Below are 13,729 nucleotides of genomic sequence, written 5' to 3'. Positions count from 1 at the left end.
TCCATCCCTCCCTCCACCCATCCTTCTGTTGCTTCCTCCCTTCCTTCATCCCTCCCTCCCCTCCTCACCCTTTCCTTCCTCTATCCCTCCCTCCCTCCCCTACCCCCACATAAACCCAGTAGGAGACCCCAGCTGCCTCTGGAATGCCTCTCCTGGGAGCACAGAGGATTCTGCAGGGATGGAGGGAAGGAGCAGGGGGCTTTGCCTGCTGTGACGGGGCTGCTCTGGCTTTCCCCGGCTCCCCCAAGGCCATTTCTGAGGTAAAAAGCTGCACATCTCACTCAAAACTGCGAAAACAAAGTGGATTTTGTAGCCCTTGGGAGTTCTGTCCAGCACCAGGTTTTATTTCCCCCCTTCCTCTGCCCGAGGTTGTGCCTTTGGAGAAGCAGCTCAGAAGGAAAATGGGAAAAAATCCCCCAAATATTACTGATAATGATTCCTCCGCAGTTCCCCGGGGTGGGAATCGATGGGGTGGGCAGGGATCCCTCTCAGCTGGAAGGGGGGGATCGATGGCTGCCTCGTTTGTCACCAATCAAAAACATGGGATAATTGGATTTCCTGCAAATAGAGAGATAAATCAGCAAATTCATCACCTGGGTCATGGGCACAGCTTCTCCTGGGCCACCCGGGCACAGCCAAGCCTTGGGGTGTCCCACGGGACTCAACCCCCTGGGAAACCCAACCGTGGCATCTAAACCCAAATCCTCCCAAATTCCCTGAAATTCATTATTTTTTCCCCCTTCTGCCCGTTCCAGGCCCGTGTGTCTCCTGTCTCCCAAGGAATGTGGAAGGAGAGGAGGTTTAGGGAGGACTGTGGGGTTTCGGGTGGGAAAATTCATCCCTGGGGTCGGTTTTGGAGGAGCAGCTCCTCCAGTAACCCCTGGCTGCTGCTCCAGGAGGGGATTTGGATGGGCTGTGAAAGGTTTTGCTCCTTGCAAGTGGGGAAACTGAGGCACAGAGCTCCAAAGGACATGGAACCATGGAATGGTTGGGGCTGGAAGGAACCTCAAAGCCCATCCCATCCCACCCCCTGCCATGGGCAGGGTTTCCACCAGCCCGGGCTGCTCCAAGCCCCATCCAGCCTGGCCTGGGACACTTCCCGGGCTGGGGAGCAGTTCCCTGCTGCCTTCAGCTCTGCTAATTCCTCCTGCCTGGGATCAGGCTCCAGCCCAGATTAACTCCATGAGCTCTGGCTTCAAATAATTGGCTGCTGGTGTCATAATCCTCATCCCGACAGAGGGAAAACAGCGGCAGAACCATCGGCTGCTTCCAGCAGGTCCCTCCTAAATTCACCCAAGAAGTGGTTTAAGCTCTGCCAGGGGTTTGGAATCTTTTTTCCCAAGTTTCCACACCCATATCCAATCCATCAGCGTTGCTTTAGGGCTCTAACAAACCATGCCGGGGACAATAATTTGCTTTTTTACTCCCAAATGGCACCTCCGGGCTGGTTTTTGCTCGGCTTTGCTTTTGGCTCTGCCTGGAGACAAGATCCTTAATCCCAGGTGAGGTTTTCCATAATCCCCCGTGCTTAGGGGCAGCATCCAGATGTTGCATCTTCCTGATGTCAACGCAGGGAGGATCCGTGCCAGGAGGATTCATCTCTTCTGTGTCAGGGTGGGAAGCTGAGCCTGCTGATGGAAAGGGGGTTCTGGGAATTTGCTGGTGTGGGGAAGAAACCCATTTCCAATCTTTTTCAGCCCGGGATTATGATCCAGCCTCTCCTTCTCCTGCCACACTAAGTCTGGATTAACCCCCCATGTGCCTGGAGGGGCTTTGCTGGGCAGCACATGGAGCTCAGCAGATCCCCCCCTGCTCCCCATCCCTCCTGGGATGCTGCTGGATTAAAACAAGGAAAAAGCAGAGGAAGAGGAATCGTAGCTTTTCCCAGCCTGGAGAGGCTGGTGAGCTTGTAGGACACCTGGATATCCCGGCTTGGAGCATTATTCCATGTTGTGTCCGGGTGTGGAGGAGGCACCAGGCTCTGTCAGATGGATTTTGGGGAATGCTGCTCCATTCTGGAGGCCAGAATTGGATTGGGCAGCTGGTGATCACTCCTGCTCTGCAAGAGTGAGATTGTAAGAAAATTCCTGCTGTGCTGAGCTCGGGATCTGTTGGAGAAAGACAAGAATCCATGGAAATAACTATATGCCATGGCTGTGCTTGGAGAGTGAGCCATGGTAGGAGAGCGGGTAAAGTGACAACGGGGTAAAAGAAGAAAAATTTGGGATTTTTGGAACAGTTCTCAAGGTTAATTGGGATGTGCAAGGAGGTAGAAAAAGGAGAAGGGAATTCTCACCGGGGAATTCTCAGCAGAGGTGGCACATGGGAGGGATTCAATGCTCTGCAGTTGAGGCTGGGGGGTGGCAGCGTTTTTGGGTGGAAAACTGTAAGGAAAATTCAAGTGATGTGGAGGAAACCCCCAGGAGAGCAAGCAATCCTACAGGAACCGGGTCTGCTTAGCTGGAAAGTTTGGGATGAGAGGAGAGTGATGTGCTGGCAGAGCTGGTGCACAGGGGGTGGGTGGCACCTCCCACCTCTTGTGCCTCCCTTGGACAAACCCCGTTGGCTTTAGGTCATGGAATGGGAACAAAATTGGGGCGCAGCTGGTTGGGAGGACTCTGCCCTAAACGGCTGCTGAGGGGGGTTTCCATTGGCAGCCTGTGCCACAGGCAATCAGCCCTCATTTGCATATATGCAGAGATGCAAATGAAGAGCACGATCTCCATTTAGAAACCCCGCTGACCCCGACCCATCCCGGGCTCTGCTTTGGCTCCAACAGCTGCTCTCCCAGCTGGGAAGAGGTGCCAGCAAAGCTGTTGCTCCAAACCAGTGATGCCAGGGGGTTTTTGAGGGAATTTGGCTCTGCTGGACTCGCTTTCCCACCTCTCCAGGGAGGAGACGTCATTTAGGGCTCTGAAAACGCCAAGAACGATCAAACCCCAACAAAAATGTTGGCAAATTCCTTAAATAACCTGGAAATGGGGTTAAACAAACAAGACAAACGAGCAACGTAGCGATGACAAACATCCTCCTCTTCCCGAAACCCAAACTCGGTGACCCATCACTGGTGGCAGCCACCAATTCTGGCAGCTGTAAAGCCCCGTCAGGTGCTTTGGCGGCGCGTTGAACATTATGTTTTAATGGCAACATCAGTAGGGTGAAGATGTGGGAATAAAATATTACCTCCCCCCCCCCCGCCAGCATCGTTAGAAGATGGAGTTGCACATCTTAATGCTGAGTTGGGGGGGAGAGAAATTATAAATAAAACTTTACTGCGCTCCAGTAAATGCTGCTAAACATCCTCCCCGCCCGCAGGACGGCGGGAGATAAATGTTCCAGCTCTAATTTATGGCTGTGGCTTCCCAGCCCGTGCAGGGGGGGTCTGGTGGCAGCTAATAAAATTCAATATATCACCAAGACTTATCAATGCAGCGAGCACAGCCCCGCTGATAATCAGGGTGGGGTGGGAGATCCATCTTCCTCCCGCTCACGGCTCTTCCAGGGGCCTCATTTAAGGAGTTTTGGGGCTGGCTGGGTGGTTCCCAAGTGGCTCTTGGTCCTGGTTGGGTCTCTGGTCCTTTTTCATGTGTTTGCACTGAGATAAATCCCATTCTGGGGCTCAGTCTTCAGCCTTGGGGGGGTTGAAATATTACCCAGCTGCTCTTTTACCGGGTTGATGTAATGAGCTTTGGGATTGGGTGGGTGGTTCCCACCTGGCTTCTGTCCCTGGTTGGGTGTCTGGTCCTTCTTCATGTGTTTGCACTGAGATAAATCCCATTTTAGGGGTCAGTCTGCAGCACTGAGGGGTTGAAATATTACCCAAATGGAAGCTATTTCCCATCCATACCAGCAAGGCACCTCTGAAATCCTGCTGCTCCCAGTTGTCCAGTGACTGTCGCTTCCCTCCAAACCTCCTTTCACTTGCATCCACCCCCAAACCATCCCTTCCCCCGTGTCTCTCATTTCATAGTCGCCAGGTTTGGGTTCCCAGCAGCTCTCAGGGCGGGCAGGATGTGACCCTTGGCTTCCCCATGTCAGGATTTACACCCCCAATGTGGTGTCTCCGAGTCACTCTCAGGGAAATCTGAAAAAAAGGGAAAACTCCTTGATTTTTGGGTTGAGGGACCCGTTGAACCTCCAAATGACGACTCCAAGGTCACCCTGGGTGTTTGCCACAGGACATTGGCTTCCTCCAGCCCAACGCTCGGGCTGTTTCACCTCAGAACATCCATCTTTTTACGGGAACGAGCAGTTTCCCGGGATCTGGGGAAGCTGCAGTACAAGCACTGACTTGATGCCGGGAGCGAGAGAGGCCGAGGCAGGAATGGGCTCCCTCATCCCGTGCTCCGGTGAGCTGGAACAGCCTCTGCGCAGGGAGAGCGCAGTGAAGACATCCCAGAGGGTTTGTTTCGGTCCCTGCCCGAGCCACGGGGCTGCCACGGGTGGATCCATCCCACATGGAATTGTTTGTCGGGAGACATGCTCCAAAGGCGGCGGCGAGCTCGGGAAAAGTGGTGTTTACACGGGATTTATCGGCCGGCGCTCGGTGATGGAGAGAGATGGTGCTTGGGGAGCTGGGAGCAGGAAACTGGAGAGGGGAAGGTGGAAATGTGGGAAGGAACAGATGGAGCAGAGGCAGGAGATGGGTGTTGGAGAGAGGGGAGGACACTGCAGCATCCTGAGGCTCCCACTGATCTCTGTGGGGAGCAGGGACAGCACCCAGGGAAGGGCTGGAGCTGTGTCAGGGCAGGGTCAGGTGGGATCCCAGGAAAAGGTTCTTTCCTCCAGAGGGTGGTTGGGCACTGACCAGGCTCCCCAGGGCAGTGGGCACAGCCCCAAGGCTGCCAGAGCTCCAGGAGGGTTTGGATGATCCTCTGGGGCACGGGGGTGACTCTGGGAATGGTCCCGTGCAGGGCTGAGGGTTGGACTCGATGACCCTTGTGGGGCCCTTCCAGCTCAGCACATTCTGGGATTCTGTGACCCAAATCCTGGTATTTACACACCCAAAGTGGCCCAAACTGTCCCTTTCTGTTCTGAGGGCATTTATCATGCCAAGGCTGTGCTGATGTGGATGAAAACCCCACTGAGCCACAGCATTTGAACGTGTTTCAGCCCAGCATGACCCATTTTGAGCTCTCTCTTTGTTTCTCTGCTGCCTTTGGTGTCGCTGCCCCATTCCCTGGCTGAGCTCTCGGTGCTGGGAAGAGCCAACCTCGGCCCTGAAGGACATAAAAATGATGGTGCTCATAATGAGGAGAAAACTCATCTAAAAATTGATTTTTTCCTTAAGATCTATGGACACAACCCTTTGGGAAGCCCTTCTGTGGTTGCTCAGCATTGAAGATGCTCTCCAAGCACACAAGTGACCTTGGGTTCGACACCAAATGAGGCGTCAGTTCTTTCCCTTTTTGAATGGGATATTTGTCCTGGGAGGAATCCAGGATTTAAGGGAAGAAGGAAAGCGTGGGCCGTGTTCAGAAGTCCCGTCTCAGGCAGGTTTTGGCAGCAGGTTTGGGAGCTGGGTTTGGTTTTCTGGGTTACACATTATAAAGGTCACAGAGTCATGGGATGGTTGGGAAGGGATGTCAAAGACCATCTCCTTCCACCTCCTGCCGTGGACAGGGACACCTCCCACTAGAGCAGGCTCAGAACCACATCCAACCTGACCTTGGACACTTCCAGGGATGGGGCAGCCGCAGCTTCCCTGGGAAAAAAACCCCAACTTTGGATGGTGATAAAATGTGACGAGTACCAGTCCTGACCCATTTAAATGGTGACGTGTGACCTGACCCCCCCTGGGGGCCTGGCTGTCCCCAGCACCCTAATGAAGTGCTTTGCTCACTTAATCTTCATTTAAAAGGGGTGAAAGGCCAACCCGGCCCCGCTCAATCGATGCATTGATCCAGATTATTGATTTACATTCCAAAGAGCTAATGAGACGCGAGATCCATCCACAGGATCCGGCAGGTTCAGGGCCCCTGTTGCATCCGATGAGGTGGAGAAAAACCGGCCTAAGGATGTTCTGCACCCCCTCCCTGTACATCCCACACGTCCTCCCCTGGCTCTGCCACCCCTCAGGATTTAGGGGCTGGTTCGGTCCAGCAGCTCCCCCATAAAGGATGATTAGAGATCCAGCTGCAAATTGTTTCCTCCCACTTATGCAAATGAATGAGGTAAGAGGCATCTAATTAAATGTTTGTACTTTAATACGCCGCGGTGTGAAGGAAGATGAATTTTAATTACGGGCTCTTAATTGTTTGGTCGGCCTGTTAATATCCTATTTACACAGTATTAATACAATTTGCTCTCTGCCAGCAGGGCTCTTCCTCACGGTGGGGGATGACCAATTTCATGGGTTTATTTTATGAAATAAACCCATTTTGCCAAAGCCAACGCGATTTTTGGGAGGGCAGTGGTGAGTTTGGGGATGTTTAGCCCTGCTGATGCTCAGCTTTTGGGTTTTTTTGGAGGAAAAGCTCAATACTCAAGGAAAACTCAAACAGTTCGTGGATTTATAAACTCAAATAGGATCCTCCAACCCATTTTTTCCCCTTCCAAAAGGACCATCTCCTTCGGAAGCGCAATGCCGAGCCCACACGCCACATGCCATTCCACTTCAGTTGTTAAACCTGTGTTAAAACACTTATTGCTCTGTTTAAATAAAAAATAAACCCCCCTGTACAACAGCTTTCGAAGAAAAGCTCAAGATTCAGCAAAATTTGACCACTCTGGACGGGGCCAGATGCGACTCCTTCGCCGGTTCTCGTCTCTCGGAGCCCTCCCGGGTTAACAGGGAGAGGCAGCAACGTATTATAATTGTAAATGGTCCTGGAATGTCATAAATAAAGCATCAGCCGAGCTGGGGAGGGAGAGGGAAGGTATTTGCTGCGCTCCCAGGAACGGGAGCAACTGCTGGTGTTTAATCTTTAATGAACAAGATGTTGCAAAGTGCCGCCAGTCAGAGCGTGTTTGGTTAACGCGGCTCAGCCCGCGCGGGGAGGTGACAGCCCTGTCCCCGGGGCTGCGGCACGGCCCTGACCCTTCCGTGCCACCCATCGCCCCTCGTGCCAGCCATCATTCCTCAGCCATCGTTCCTCAGCCATCATTCCTCAGCCATCATTCCTTGGCTGGGAATGTGGAGCAGGATCACTCCCAGCCTTTCGCGGGTGTTCCCCGCCCTTTCGATCCCATCCGGCGCTTTTGCAAGCGGCGAAACGTCTCCTTGTCTCCTCAAATCCTGGGAGAGGATGAAGATCAGCCCTGTGCCGATTGAGGGATCCTGGTCCCTGCTTTCCCATTCCCTCCCTGTATCCGCATCCCGCGCTGGCCCCGGTTGGTGTGAATTATGGATAAGCCCCGCTAATCACCAGCTGATTAAAATGATGAGCTGTTAATATTCCCTCGCCGCCTCCGCCGAGGGGACGCGGCGGCACCTGAAGGATGGCGGGGACGGGGAGGGGCTGGATGGGGCTGCGTCCCCTCCTCCGGCCCCATCCCGAGGCACCGCTCCATGGAAATGCTCCAAAGGCCATCCCGGAACACAACGATGGGCACAGGGTGAACCTTGGAGTCGTGTCCCAAAGGGGTGAAGTCCATCAGCAGCTGTGGCTGCCCCATCCCTGGAAGTGTCCAAGGCCAGCTTGGACGGGACTTGGAGCAACCTGGGCTAGTGGGAGGTGTCCCTGCCCAGGGCAGGGGGTGGCACTGGATGGGCTTTGAGGTCCCTTCCAACCCAAACCATCCCATGATTCTAGGATCAGTTTGAAGTCAGCTTTTTGGGAAGCTCTGGGAGATGAGAAACAGCTTTTGGGGAAGGACTGGGAGGTGAGAAATAGGTTTTTTGGGAAGCGCCGGGAGGGCAGAAATCAGGGAATGGAAGCACTGATCGATAATAACAAACAAATCTTCAATTTTGATGAATGTTAGAGAATTTCAAGTGCGTGGGAAGATGGGGAGGGGTTGTTTTGTGGTGCTGGGATGCACTGAAAGGCTCCATCATCCTGAGGCCTCCCGGGGCACCCAGGGGTTGCTGCATGGGCTGGGCTTGGGGGGCTCCCAGCACCCCCCACCCCCTCCTCAGCAGGACAGGGACCTGAGCCGGGGGGGTTCAGCCACGTGTGCTTCATCCCTCGAGATTCCCATGGGGTGTCTGGTTGCTGCTGTGTGCCAAAATCTCTGATGGGAGGCAGAAATGGGGCTGGAAGCGTCCAGCCTCATCCTCCCCTTCCCCGGCCGGAGTGAAACCTGCCTCTTCCCTCGGAGCTATTTTGTAATTGAAAGCACTGAGCATGTTACAATGTGCTCCTTTTATTAATGTGTCACTCCTGATTTAAAAGGACATTTCATTTATCTCTCCCTTCCCCCTCTCCCCCCCCTCTTTTTTTTATCCCCCTTAAACTGGATGTCGCAAGAATTCCCACAGCTCCCGAGCAAAAATACTCTTTTCTCCCCAGGGATGCGATCTAATCAGAGGGATGAATTTCCATAGGTCTGAATCTAATCAGAGGGTGGCCCAGCACAGCTTTCACTATAAAATATGTCTTATTTAAAAGAGCAAAGGGGAAGGAGAGGAGCCTCGGGGTTCAGAGCTGCCTTTGGGATGCTGATAACGCAAAGGATGACGGAGAATTTGGGACGGGCTCCTCCTTTGGAGCAAATCTGGTGCTCAGCCCTTTTTAAATAGTTCTTAAAATTCAGCAAGACCTGTCACTGCTGGTTTCTTCTCCCCAGTAAATCCAGAGAAAGGGCCCAAAGTGTGGATTTTGAGGAGCGGTGACACTTGGCAGTTGTGTGCTGTCGGGAAGCAAAGGGAAGGGGAGGATGAGGGATGAGATTTGCGCATCAGCCACAGCAAAACAGCAGGTTCTGGACGGCTCCATCTGGATCCCTGCTTTATTTTCCAGTGCCTGACTTTGTTTTCCCTGCTTTTCTCCCTCCCCTCCACACATCCTTAGCATTTTGGGGGCTGGTTCCTGTGGGGATCGTGCATCTGTTTCTCTCTGCTCTCCCTCCTGCTCTTGCCTCTTCGTTTCTTCTGAGGTGATTTTGCTCTGAATTTGAGCAGTGATGCTTCACCTTCCCTCCCCCTCTAGGCACAGCTGGGGCTCCACCATCAGCCCTCCGTGGGATCCCCATCCCCTGGCACCGGCGCAATAAATCACGGAGCTCCAGAGCTTTGTCCTTTCCACTCAGGATCTCCTCAGGAGAAGTGCAGGAGCGTCCTGTGGTTACACCCTCGTATTTTTAAGGACCAAGTGTCCAAATTTAAGGAGCAGCCAGGCCTGAATTACCAGGAGTAGAGGTGGAAGCTGCTGCCATTGGCATCTCAAAGTGGTTTTGCAGCACCTGGAGGGAGCAGGGCCGGCGGGAAGCCCATTTTGGGTATTTTTAGCCATTCAGAAGTTGCAGGTTGGAAATGTGTTTGCAGGGGGATTTCCTTGGGTAAATGCTTGGGCATTTGGAGGTGAGTGGCTGGAGCCACTCCAGGCTTGATTAGTTTTGACTCAAAAAAGCCACCAACCATCAGGAGACGTTCTAAGCACCCCCCAAACCCTTGGCTGGGCCAGGACTGGGGATGCTTCGCCTTCCCATTTCAGGGCACGGGGTCTGCAAGGCAGCACCATGGGAAGGGGGCTGGAGAACCATCTGGAGATGCTGCACTTACGAGCCAGGAACTCCTGTGTCTCAATATCTCCTGGGCACGGGGGAAAACTCGATCTTAGCTCCGGCTTTGTCACCGTCGGTTCTGCCGCCGGCTTTGTGTAATCGCGCTGATCCGCGCCGGGGGCAGGAGGGGATGGAATCCCGCCCGAGGCTCCAGCGCTGCCTCATGGAGAGTCTGAGCTCTTCCACACGCAGGGAGGCTCCGTCCCCGGCACGAATCCACCCCCGATTTCCTTCGGGCAGATGCCACCCAGCTGCCAAACGTTCGCTCATCCCTCTCCCTCCCCTTCCTGCCTGTTGCTCCTCTCGCTCCTGGAAATGTCAAAAGCAAAGCGAGGGGAACCGGGGCAGTCGCTACGAGACCTCGGCTGACCTTCCTCGCATCCCTCCTCCTCCTCCTCCTCCTGCTGCCTCTCCCATCACTGCCTCTTTCTATCTGCAAAGCCCCGAATTCGAGGGGACCTCGTGCTGCGTTGGCAATCGCAAGGAATTAATCCCTGCTTTAGCAAGCTAAAATAAACCCTGTCCAGGCAAAGGGAGAGGCTGGAAAGATGCTGGCCCTGGATGAACAGGGATGCTGGCGAGGATTTGGGTCACTCTCAGCAAGGAGGTTGGGATTCTAGGCTGAAACATTGAACTCCATCTTCCTGTGCATCGTTTCAGGGCTGCAAACAGCCCTTGATTTACCCCTCATGGCTGCACCCGCTGTGCAACGCTCCAAAACCCCTCCAAAAACATAAAGAAATCCACTTTTTATCTAAATTTCCTCTCTTCCAGTTGACTGCAGCAGCAAGGCTGCTGCTGTAACCCCCCAAAAAGCAGCACAAAAAGGGTTTCTTCAGCCTGAGAGCCCCGTGCTCAGTATGCCAGGCCACGCTGCCGTGCTGGTGCAGCAGGCACGTGGGAGTGGAGCGTGTTCTCCCGCAGGTCGTGGCTGGGATTTATAGCAAAAACAGCGACAAGTTGTTTTACAAGTGATGCTGAGCCTGGAAACACTGGCTGGGGGACACAGACAATCACCTTCACCTCTTCCAGGGCATCTCCTTCCCAGGAGTCTCCGGTTTTGCAGCCCTGTTTCTAAACCTGCTCCTGTTTTCCAGACTTTTTCTGTCAGGTCTTTCCACCCGGTGCAAGCAGTAGCTAAAACCCCTGGATTTTGGCAGGGGGTGAGGGGTTCTTTTGGGGTGTCCTGGTTGCCGATGGGGTTAAACGGGTGTGATCGGGGTGAGGATGCTGAAGAAAGGCTCGGCTCTGCCAGGCTCTCGATCTATCATCTCCCAACAGCCAGAGGAAAGAGAGGAAAATAAAATAGGAGTGCAATTGCCTGCCCTCCTGACCCTGGCTGCTCTGTGCTCCTGCAATAGTTTTGCAGCAAATTGAGGGGAAAGAGGGAGAAAAGTGCCAGACGGAGCCGCCCGTGCTCTCATTTTCCAAGGACGGATCCGGCATCCAGCCGGGGGGGACGCGGGGAAGGAGCAGGCTCCCGGCCAAGGCAGGGCTGTAAAAACGCAGGTTGGGCTTTGTGCATGCTCTGATTAATCTGTTGGATCCATTCCCATAAGGAATGAGTAATTTAGAGATTTTAAAGCAAGCCCAGGGCAGGGGAACCTGGTCTGGAATGGGGGGAGAACCAACGTGGGGCAGGGGACGGTGAAGGCCAAGTCAAAGCCACGGGAAGGATGGGCTGCAGTTTGCAGGGTGGGAGGGGGTTTGGTGGGATTTTCCTAAATTCAGGAAGGGTTTTCTTCAATTTGGACTTTTTTGCTGCTTTGGGAGCAGCCAAAATTCCCCACTGGGAGGGGACAAGTACCACCCAGGTGGCCTCATCCAGGCATCATCCCTCCGTGGGACGCAGCGTTTGCTCCCCGGGGCTGTTACCCAGTAAAACCATTCAGAGACAGAGTTTTAACCCCTGCTCCAAACTTCTCCAGAGTTCAACTCTCCTTTCCTCCCTCTTTTCTGCCTTTCCCAGCCTACCTGACCGTGAGCATCGAGCCGCTGCCGCCTGTGGTGGTGGGAGACGCCGTGACCCTGAAATGCAACTTCAAGACGGACGGGAAGATGCGGGAGATCGTCTGGTACCGGGTGAGTGGCACTGGAGCCTCTGCCCTGCCCCTGGGGACAGGAACAGGAGCACACCGGGCTGCTCTGCTCCTGTGGAGCAGAAGGTCAAGGCCGGATGGTGGAGGGAAAGGCAGAGCTCTGGCTGATGGGAATCGATTCCAGGAAGGAGCCAGGCAGGCTGGCCTTTCAAAACCTGGGTGGGGAGAGATGTCAAATGGCTTTGTGATCATCCTGAGAGCTCCAGGAGGCATTTCTGGGTGTTTTGTTATGTTTTCTGGGTGGATTTGGGGTGGGCAGGCTCGATTTGGTGCTGGGGGTTGTACTGAGGGTTGGAGCTGGTTGGGATTTGCGGTCGAGGTCGACCCCACTCTGCAAAGAGGATTTTCGTGTTGGGTGTGAAATGATGCAAAAAAGAGGGGGGAAATTTGGCAAAATTGGGGTGTTGAGGGCTCAGGGAGCAGTGCTGGGCTCGTCATGTTGGGCGCTCACAAAACCTTTCCCTGTCCCCAGAATATTTGCAGATTTGGGCTGTTGATCTGGAGGGAAACAAGACTTAGAGCCTCTGGTTTCATCTGGGGAGGAGGGATTTGGGGCTGTGGCTTTCCCCCCTTCCAGCTTCACTCCCATCTGCACTGAGCCCTGATCCAACCTCACATAGAACAATCAAGAGCAACATTTTTGGCTTTCTCCAGGAAATTTCAGCATAAGCTGCCAAACACAAATAAAACCCCTACGGTGGTTTGATCAGAGCAAACCTGAAGTTTTCCAGCATGGAAACACAGCTCTTTGCTCATGGAGGAGGCAAAGAAAGGGCAAATGGTGCCGGTGGCATCGGATGGAGTAACTGCCTTTCACCTGGGAGCATTTTTTCTTGGATTTACCCTCATGTTTCTGCTCCCTGAACAAGGAGCATCTCTGTCTTAAAGCTCCTCTTCACATCCAGGCAGGTTTATAAATAGGAGAAGGTGCTCTCTGGACTGAAATATATTCTCTTGCTGGAGTGTGATGTGTGCACAGGAATATTCCATCAAACCCTGGATGCTTTTTTGCTATAAATAAATGTGTGTAGACATATATAACATTTAGGGGTACACCTAAACGGGGTATAGGGGATTCAAGCAGACAAATTTAGTAATCTAACCCAAACCCTGCCCCAGCCCCTGAACTGCAGGGTGGAATTGGCTTTGTCTCCCTGGTGCTTTGGGGAGGAGGTTTTTTCTGCTGGCTCTGCCATCTCCACCAGGTTTTTCCTTCCCTTTTCCACTCAGTAATATTGGATTAACCCACTTTCTCAGGAGCTGGGGCTGGATTTGCATAATCCCCCCTGTGAGGAGGGATGCTGGAGCCCTCAGCGAGAGGATGATGCACCGGGGTGGCCGAGCAAATTATGCTCCGAGAAACCACGGAGAGAATGGAGAGGGAAAAAATAACCCAGCTTTTATTTTTATCACCACAAATCCCCCTTTCTTCCAGCTTTTTTACCCCCATTCCCTTTTTCTCCTTTCCTGGGGAGGTTCCTGCGTTTGAAAGGTTGGGTTTTTCATGGAGCATCTCAGGATTTGCCAAATTCCTTCCCAATTTTAAGCTTTTTTTCTCCCTTTTCCCCACATTTGGTCTCACTCCTGGACTGTCGCAGCTGCCCAGACCCCCCGTGTCTGCTCCCTCGGGTGGGAGGTGACGGATGGGGTCGGGTGAGCCAGGATGGAGCTGCTGGGGCTGCACAGTTCTGTTTATACCACTTGGAAATCCTGGGGATGTGGCACCAGAGCAGTGGAAGGGGGATGTGGGGCCTCCTGGGGCTCCTCTGTCTCTTGGTTTGCTGGACAGGGAGCAGAGCGAGCTCCTTGGGGTTTAAGGACACGGAGCTGCCCCAGGGATGATGGGGGTGTGAGGGGGGAAGGGGAGAGTGAGGGAGCAAAGTCAGTGGAAGCGGTTTAGGGGGACAGAGGGGGGGGCATAACCCATGGGATGGATCCATAACCCATGGAGTGCATCCATAACC

At 53.6% G+C, this 13,729-nt stretch overlaps 1 protein-coding gene across 1 annotated transcript in view; it reads left to right on the top strand.

Annotated features, from left to right (window-relative positions):
- Positions 1–13,729, top strand: part of IGSF21 (immunoglobin superfamily member 21) — a 40,272-nt gene that overhangs the window by 10,912 nt on the left and 15,631 nt on the right. The window contains exon 2 of the mRNA XM_027693188.1: positions 11,636–11,748. Within this exon, the coding sequence (XP_027548989.1) occupies positions 11,636–11,748 (113 nt within the window). The remainder of the gene's footprint in view (positions 1–11,635; positions 11,749–13,729) is intronic.

The sequence above is a fragment of the Neopelma chrysocephalum genome, unplaced genomic scaffold, assembly GCF_003984885.1.
Source record: "Neopelma chrysocephalum unplaced genomic scaffold, ASM398488v2 Primary Assembly neopelma1_90, whole genome shotgun sequence".
Taxonomy (NCBI): Eukaryota; Metazoa; Chordata; class Aves; order Passeriformes; family Pipridae; genus Neopelma; species Neopelma chrysocephalum.
This window is presented reverse-complemented; position numbering and strand designations above follow the sequence as displayed.